At 42.0% G+C, this 9,008-nt stretch overlaps 1 protein-coding gene across 3 annotated transcripts; it reads left to right on the forward strand.

The window, feature by feature from the left end:
• Positions 1-227: 227 nt before the first annotated feature.
• On the forward strand, positions 228-8,941 carry LOC111266375 (uncharacterized). Of its 3 annotated transcripts, XM_022843821.2 has the most exons (7): positions 833-1,734; positions 2,041-2,127; positions 3,494-3,833; positions 4,299-4,523; positions 5,335-5,553; positions 7,385-7,457; positions 7,639-8,941. In XM_022843821.2, the coding sequence occupies exons 3-7, from the start codon at positions 3,522-3,524 to the stop codon at positions 7,869-7,871; spliced, it is 1,062 nt and encodes a 353-aa protein (XP_022699556.1). In that variant the 5' UTR covers positions 833-1,734; positions 2,041-2,127; positions 3,494-3,521; the 3' UTR covers positions 7,872-8,941. The 3 variants fall into 3 exon arrangements, with proteins under 3 accessions (XP_022699558.1, XP_022699556.1, XP_022699557.1); XM_022843823.2 differs by lacking the exons at positions 833-1,734; positions 2,041-2,127 and adding an exon at positions 228-321; XM_022843822.2 differs by lacking the exon at positions 2,041-2,127.
• The last annotated feature ends 67 nt before the right edge of the window (positions 8,942-9,008 follow it).

The raw sequence follows: 9,008 nt of genomic DNA on the forward strand, positions 1-9,008 counted from the left end.
AAGGCTGCCTGCAGCCGCAGTACAGGCTGACTAACGCAGAGAATGATCGGAAAGTACACAGTAGAAGTACGTCGTTCGTTGCTCGTGGCAGTATTCAGTGAAGTTAGCGGAGCGCTTCCTACAGGAGCTCACGCGCTAGCTGCGATGCTGGCCCCTCACTGCTGTTGGATGTGATTGTCCAAGCTGTGACTACACTGGCACACACGGGAAGCAGCAACAGCAACGACGACGAGACCTTGTAACGAGACCAGCCCGAAGCGGTGCCTCGAAAACGGGTCTACTTGCTCCAGGATTCCATGCAATTGACGCTGGACGCATTCTGTAAGTGGTTTCTTTACAATTAGAAAACGCTAACTGAAGTTAAGGCAAACGTAAAACTGGACGAAATTTGTTTGTTTGGCGTTCCCGCCTTTATATATCCGCCAAACATCGGAGCAAAACGTTTCAGTAATCGACGTACTGTCAAGTAGATTCACATAACAAGTGATTGTCTGTGGCAATGTTTTGCTTGGATTAGGTTAGCAAGCGGTAAGGGTACGATATTTCTATTTGAGGAATAGCGTACTAAGGTTGTCAGGAACAAATTTCACATATCTTCAATATCAACATCATAAGTAAAATCAATGACTCAAAATGCTGACGTTGTTGTTTATTTGGTGAAAGTTTTTCGAAGTTATGCCAGCTCGACCAGTCATCGTCGGTGCGTCTAAACCTATCTGTATGCGCCGGCCCTTTGAAAAATGAAACTCCCACTCTCTCCCATCGGGGACACGCCAGGGAAAGAAGGAAATCCAGTCGCAACCCTACGGCGGCTTTAACCCACTTTCAGCACAAACGGCGGTAGTGAGACTGGCTAGTTCAACCAGCAATAACAGCAAGTTTACCGCGCAGTCTGATTGACGTTACGGTGGCTGATTGAACTATCGTCGGACCAGTTCTTACTGTACAAGTAAGCGAAAAATTGTCCGCCGGTTAAAACCGTGTTGTTCTACTAGCATGTGGCCCTGCTTGGCGGCTGTGTGCCTGCAAATAGAAATAGTGGTGGGTTATAAATGGCAAGTGAAAAAAACCTGTGAACAGTTCGTCGTACTGTTGACCCTGCCAGGTCTAACCGTAGGGCTGCACGATTGCCGCTGCTAAAATGATTTAGTCGACGTTGAAAATATTTGAAGACCCAAATTATCAACGTTCTATTCAGGATTTAAGTTGGCGTTAACGTAACGCGAGCTCATACAGTAGCAAAGCAGCAAGCGCAAGATGCTTATCCGGTCAGGGTTTACTTGTCCTAAGTATAGATGCTGCAGCTTAGCTTTTTCGTAAAGACTTTTACCAAATCGCTCTATTGTTTGTCGGTCTGTTAATAGCCCCCCTTGATAGAAGGCTAACTGTCCTCAGCATTGTCAGAGAAAAATCGATTGGTATATTAGTGGGAAACCAGGCACGTATTTTCTGCCAACATCAAAGGAGACGCAGTTGTGAAATTGAATGCAGTGTTCCCGCTATAAGCTAATAGAGTTGCAGTGGTCCGACTGTGGAACCGGATAACGAATAGTTCCAAAAAGGAAAAACGAGGGAGTAATCGGGACTGCAATAATCACATTAGGTCATCTAGATGGCGAAGTTCTTCTCGGAGTGCTCAGCTTAATTGTTATCATTTCGCCTGGCCAAACAGTGGCTATAGAAGTTCTACATAAGGAGTACTGACTGACAGCCCATTGGCTTATGTCAAGACAGGTAAGTTTATTTCGAGTATATCGAAATTTTTGGGTGTACTAGTCGAAACTGTTTGTCGAAACCGTTTCCATCGACATTTATGCCCACACAGTCTGGCCTGAACAGCTAATCCAATACGCTCTAGGGGGTCGAGGCTTACGTAAAGAACATTATTCTTTCTTCCAAAAATAATGTACTACCAAGGACGAGTAACTGCCATAGTAGCTTTCAACGGTGGACCAGGAGTAGGCTCACTAATAGTTGAATGATATTCATATTGTATTACAAAACAATGCTTTTTTGGGTCGGGTTGTATTGCTTTGTTAGAGCGATCAAGGAGCTATTGAAGGAGTCTACGTTTCCTCTACGCTGTCGAACTGCTTTGGACTTGGCCTAAGGATAGTGGCTGAAAAGGTACTCGTAACGACAATACTGTCCTTCGTAGACAGACTAATGTATGCTAATACGGGAGTACGACTCGCCATGCCGCCTAATAAAACCGATGATAGATTACTCTTTATTAGTGGCCTTGGGGCGATCAGTGCATTCCTATACGTTTTTTCATCTCCATTGCTTCTTGTATTGGCTTTAGCATCGGAGACCGTATCTCTTTTTCTGAGACGTATTGTTTAATCATTAATTAGATTATCGATAATAGTTTCAATTGGCGTGGTATCTGAAGAGCCTATGAATGATGAGAACGACGGCTTATCAAAACTTGTTGAAATACTGTTGAAATGTTTTGCTGCTTCTTTGAGACGTGTTAGGTAACTGGTGACAGCTGTAAAAGGCTTCCAGAAAGCTGCCCATATATTGCATCAGTGTAGTAGGCGTCTCCTCCAATCTATGGTTTTTGTGTACCTGTCTGTGAACATAACGAAGATGCAGATCAATAAATTCATAAAACATTAAAAACAGCATCTATCAGTCTTAAAGCTATTTACTTTTGGCGTGTGTATGGTAACCGCTGAAGGAACGGCTTTCATCTGTATGGCGGCTCTAAGAGCTATCACCATTAGCTGACCAAGCGATGACGAACGCAAATTTATTATATTTATCATGTACATGTATCGTATCACGAATGTAATAAACGCGTTGTGTACATTCGTATATTCAATTGCTTAAATACAATGAATAATAGGCATTCAGTAAGAAGTTATTTATTGACAAACCTGATTTGTTTTTTTTTCTGTGATATGCGTTCGGAACGTTATGACGGTAACGTCTCTATGTAGCGGACAATGTTCTGCTAAAGCGTGATCAAAATCGTATCACGCATACTTCTGCACATCGCAACGAAGATGTTCTATTTACTTAAAAAAAAAATTGGCAATTTCTTTTGAATGCTCTAACAGCATATGTGGTCTGATTTATTCCATTTGCTATACGCCACTTCTGAACGATCTACTGTCGCCATATGGAGTGATCATTTGTGACAGGCAAACTGGGCGTTCCTGAATTTATATTCGTATCGAGCTTTTCAGGGCAGCATTTGTGTTTTGAAGTGACCTTTTTTAATAAAAAAATTTACAATTTAACTGGACCTAATTTCTGCTGTTTGTGCAAATATGTTTCACTGGTAACAAAAATAGGTTTCTATTGTGATTTGCTAATCGATCCAATCTACCCACGTAGCACATTTAGATGACTTTAAATGACGAGCTCCTAGCTATTTCCTATATATATATATACGCCTATCAGCTCTGTTGGATGCATAGTCAATCAAACAAATGTTATTGTGCTTTTATCTATTCTCTCGTCGGATGTGCCGCTTTTTCAGCTCGTGGCGGGGCTTTCAACGAGACTCAATGCGGAGACGCGACGTCGCATGCCGCTGCGCGATGCTCCTTATAAGTCCAGGAATATCCCTTGTCCGAATTCTACTATCACTACAGCCACCGCTTCTATTATTTACATTTTGTCTGTTAGCATTTGCTTTCTCAATGTTATCCATGTCGTCGGGATTAGAAGATCGTACACTCGCTAATCCCGATGTTGAGCTGGATTGGAACGAGTTCATGTCGCGTCTGGCACAACTCCACTACTGCGTACTGCCTAACAAGAACCGAGATACAAACAGCCGGAATACGTCAGCGTCAGCTGATCAACCTAAGGTTCAGGTAATTACCTGGAACACAGCCCATTTCAGTTGGTCAGTGCTTTCCTTTGCTCCTAATATCGTTTCATCTGGCCACGACATTTTTCCCACAGCATGTTTATTTTTGGCACTCAAGCAACCAGTACGTGGGTATGAAGACGACGACGACGACGACAGTAAAATTTGAAAAAACATCGAATGAACATTTTGAAAATTTTCGAAGTTTCGTTTATTCACGATCGAGTTCTAGAATAATAGCGATATTCATAATAAAACACTTCAATTGTGGTTGTTTTCTAATGCTAAATTGTCAAGTACGGGCATAGATTGCTTAGCAAAGATGGCGCGCCTATTTTAGAGGAAATATTTAACCTAAAGAAAAAAGTTTTTGTCATTGAGGATCCAATCACGATGCAAAGTTAATTTGTCATACACTTCAATTGACGCTTCTATAACGGACGACACATTCTTTTACTGTCGCATGCAGGTAGTCGACCAGGGGAAAAGCCTGGCTGCCCTACTTCCTGATATTGAACTGCCCCTAAGGAGCCGTAGTACAAAGGGTAAAGGTGCTGGGGGCTATACTTCCGATAACGGACATTCCGCCGACCGTCCACAGAACGTCACAGTAGCTGTTTCGATCAAGGGAAATTTCCACCGTAGTGTCCTGACAGAAGCTATGTCTTGGCATGCCATTGCCACCGGCGATATGGTTTGTAAAGCTTACTAGTACCACTAGGAGTTACTTGCTACTGTTATGTTTCTGAATTAGACTGACGTATTATAGGTTGTCTTAAAAATTGGATTTAAATGTTGTTATAGCATATTTCGTCACGTCTTCCGTGATGAATATAGTATACAAAAAAAACTTGTACACGAGCGGAAGCATTTATCTCAAAATTGTTTTGTAATAAAATAAATCGCCGTTTTTTTTTTGAAGAAATAGGGAAATGCAGGGTAAATAGAACCAATGTATTCATGTCTTCAGTCGAATTTTGAAAATTTAGTAAGAGAGCGACGCATTTTTCTTTAGTAATTCGTAAACTTGTACGAAATACTAGACTTGAACTAAATATCTATTTTGGGGGAAAGTTTTTGCAGAAATGTTATGGGTATATCAAAAAGTATTTTTCTAGATGAAGATTTTTATGAGAGATTACATGGTCTATAAACCTACAAGTAACCCTATCACGTAGATCAGTTATGAGGATACCACGAACCTGCCCTAGATTCTTCATAGGCGTCACATGTTTAGAAAAAACATGTGACGCCTCTACACAGGCACGGGTAGAATTTACCTGTGCTTCAAAAACTAAAAAACTGAAATGTGCTGTTTTCGAACGATGCTCATATGTCTGTATATTCGAGCTCTCGTCCACTCTTCCGCACCTTTGTCTTTATTATTCTTCTGCCACTTTCGTCTGCGTAAGCCATTAGGTATTTAAACAACAACAGGTAAACATTACTATGATTTTCGGTCGTTGTTTAAATATTCCATGGAATCTATACGCATTGATTTTCAGATTGGTAGTCGAGGCGTTCTGTCTCGCGCCCCGTTTCAGCTGGTGATGCTTTTGTGGCCTGTAAAATCGGAAGAAACTGGGGAAAATGAAAAGCAAACAGCAAAGGCCAAGACTCCAATGGTGCTGACTGAAGTATGCCTTGTCATTCAAGGGCCCGCTGCCCTGCTACCAAAGACTCGGGCGCCTTCTAGGTGTTATCTGAGTGCCATACCTCCACAGGTGAGTAGACATTCATAAGAACTTATATATAGTATAGTATATAGTGTATAGTTGTACCATCGGTGGTCCAGTGGTAGTGGAAAAATTGGCCTTGTAATCGAAATGAGGTGTCATGCTTAAACCTCAATCGTAGAGTTTGTCCAAGTAGCCTCGAGATCTTTTTCAAGGCTCGGATTACTTGTGCAAATGGCACTCATTAAGGAAACCGTTCAGTTTCTAAGAAACAAAAGGGTAGCTACCCAAGCCGGTGTACACTTGTATAGTATGAAAAACGTATTTGCATTGTATTAATACATTGTAAGATCTTAATCTCTATCATTGCTATTTCGTGCAACTCCTAACCAGACTCGGCCGCCGATGTTGGGCTTTTCAGCCACTTGCACCATACCTTATTTAGGGAACTTATGAAAGTAAGTAAAATTTAAAAAAAGTTAGATCTCGAAAATTCACGACCACGCAACGAAATAGCTCTCAACACGTTTTATATTACATCGTTTTATCCACATCATTCTATTTTAAAGCAGAAAAAAGACAACGCCAATTATCTTAGCTACGTCAATTCGCGGATATTCTGCATGCAGCCTTCGGTCCTCGTGCAGGCAACGCCAGGTAGACGTTTTCAAGTAGATCGTATTGTGTAAACACAGCCAGTCATTCCTGCAGCTGGGTGATGGTCGAGTCCGGAAAATAAAAGCGCTTTTTTTTCCTGTTGGCTAAATCCCCCTACTACTGACTGATTCACGATCGATGAGCCTTCGTGCCCAACAAGACGCTCGTCGCTCTCCCACGCCGCCCCTGTCGGTGTGCATCTGCCAGCTTACAATTCGATTAGAACCATTAGTCATGCCAAACGTTAGGTATTGAAAAGTCCAGTGGAAGATAGTAGTCCATCAACGACTAGCCGAAGCAGTGCAACGGCATCTCCGCTTGCTTCTCGAAGAAGCGCCGAGTCATAATTGGTTGCGACCGGCATCAGAGCTTCGAGTCGAAAAGTAGTGGGGTGACAGCGGCTCGTACGTGAGGGGGGGTCGTTTGCAAGCTTGCTCGGAAAATGTACACCGCCACCGAAAGAGTTTAATCGGATTGACGTGTATTCACCAAATCGAAGGAATAGTGGCTTGATAAACCGGTGAAGTGTACTGCCGAGTAGCTGACAAATAAAAGATTTATATGGCTTGTAAGGTATGTTTGGTGAATGCCTTACGCTGCGTGGCAACATCGATTACCTCGTTTGCCCTTTTCAGATTGCATAGACGTATTTATATTTTGGACCAGGGTATTTAGATAACAAAATATTAGGCTATCCAATAGGGGTAGGAGTGAGATCTGTGTAATAACTGCGATCTCAAAACCAGATTTAGCCCACATATGCCTGTCCGAAGATTAAACATAAATCTTCATGCATAAGTATACGTGCAAGCTGGGAAAGAAAAAGAAGCCAAGCTCTTTATGAAGCCAATAGTTGAAGATCTGTAGGCCACTTTGTCACTGCCTATAGAGCATAGCGCGACCTGTTACCGTGCCGCTCGTTACAGCATTTCAAAATAGTCCATTTGTCGCCAAATACACTTCAACCTATTATTTTGAAGCCTTCTGGATTCATCGCCATTCATAACAACGCACTGAATACCTTCTTCGTGATGTGCCTGCTTGATCTCGGTTTGTAAATATAGGTAGTAGTATTAAGTTAGTCATTTTACATTAACTTGGTGAGCTTTCGATTGTATACGATTGATGATCCGAGATCAAGACAAATACTGGTTTAGCTATTCCGCTGTTGTTTCAGACAAGATACATCGTTTTCAGTAACGCTACCATTTATTCTCCGCAGATAACCCGCGAGGTGAAATTACAGCGAACTGCTGCCGACGCGCAAGGAAAGCAGGGCAATATTTGTACACAAGGTTAGTATAGCAGAGTGAACTGTTCCTCGTTTTTGTCTGATAAAAACGCGGATCTAGGGTACATGCCTATCATACGCTTCAATGTTAATTCATTTCTTATTATTTTATAAGAAGTTTTGTTTTTTGTCCAGTTTTCACATGCAACCAAATTTAACACTTCTTCTGTTTCTTTGTGCTTCAGGAGTTTGGACTTCATTCACATATCAGCCAGATCCAGCACTTCAGGTGCTGCTTTCTCGAAGTGACCTACTTCTGGTGAAAGAGCGACTTCAGCGAAGCGGGCTCTTTCTGTTAGCGCTGTCAGCGCTACTCATCGTCGGAGCTGGGCTATCGCAACACTCGAGCCCACGGAGATTTGGCTTCTCAAATGGGTCACATCATTACAAGCTGAAGATTGACGCAAGCGTCAGTTAACTAGACGCTAATCAACTTTACGTCGACGGCTCACTCAGTGATATTCTGGGAATGAGTTGTACCCGTGTATACACTGTCCTCAATGTGAATTTCTAACCGAAAGATGCCAGAGGCTGCAAGTCATGAAATCACAAAGGTCATTAAGCTAGATCAGTCATAGAAAAACCGCTTTAAAAAAAACAGCGAGAAAATAACCTTATTCTGTGATAAGTCTGCCACGAGGAGTCACAACGGCTCCGTTTAATTACTGCTTGCGCACACGTACCAACGGGTACCACTGATGTACGAAGACCCACCACGCTGTGCGCAAGTAACATTATTCAATTTCCAGATGGAAAAAATATACTTTCACAACCTTATTTATTTTGTCTATGAGCAAATCTCAAGGAGGAAGTTGTATTGGTACCTCCTCAAAACCGATGCTTATGTGGGTTAGTTGCGTGTAGATATAGCTAGAGTAGACAAAACAGCTTTATTCATACACGTGCTCATATGTGAGACGATTGTATCCGCTATCCGATTTTCTTTCCAATCCGAAATTAAAAACGAAGCACCTTTAAATGATGGGATGATTCTTGCTCCAGCCAGAAATTGCCCAACCTTCAGAGAATCCAAGCGGCAGCTGACAGCCTATATCAGTCGCCCGATACGAAATTTCTGTATTAGTCCAGCTGCAGCATTCAGCTAACTTGAGGTGAACTTACTCTTATAGTCCCATACGGTGTTTATATTTTTATCATAGCATAAGCTGCTTAAGCCATCTCCTAGCTAAATGGCAACCCATAGGTTGGTAAAGCAATGAGCACCTTCGCGTTTAGTAAACAAACAAGCAAGGCAAGACAAACAACAAATAGACCATTAATGGTAGCTACAATACTATAGAGACGTATTTTCCGGACTCAATAATACCATACTTCTAAACGCGCCTTCCGCAACGGTACTTTGTGGATATGTCGTATTTAGGTTCTGAAGTGTTGTATAGGCATCAAGAATTTATATAGCGCACACAAAGGAAATTGTGTCGATTTCTCCTCCTATTAAACCGATGTGGAAATGTCTGACGGATTCAACATTTACGACCTTAATCTAGGCAGTAGTACACAGAAGTGCGTTATATAATAGTAGCGTGTCATAGGC

This window comes from Varroa jacobsoni, unplaced genomic scaffold, assembly GCF_002532875.2.
Source record: "Varroa jacobsoni isolate VJ856 unplaced genomic scaffold, vjacob_1.0 scaffold_1076, whole genome shotgun sequence".
Lineage (NCBI taxonomy): Eukaryota > Metazoa > Arthropoda > Arachnida > Mesostigmata > Varroidae > Varroa > Varroa jacobsoni.

Coding starts and splice junctions, on each gene's coding strand:
- LOC111266375 (XM_022843823.2), top strand. CDS start 3,522: ATGCGGAGACGCGACGTCGCATGCCGCTGCGCGATGCTCCTTATAAGT. Junction 3,834..4,298: donor CTGATCAACCTAAGGTTCAG/GTAATTACCTGG, acceptor TGTCGCATGCAG/GTAGTCGACCAGGGGAAAAG. Junction 7,458..7,638: donor GGGCAATATTTGTACACAAG/GTTAGTATAGCA, acceptor TTTGTGCTTCAG/GAGTTTGGACTTCATTCACA.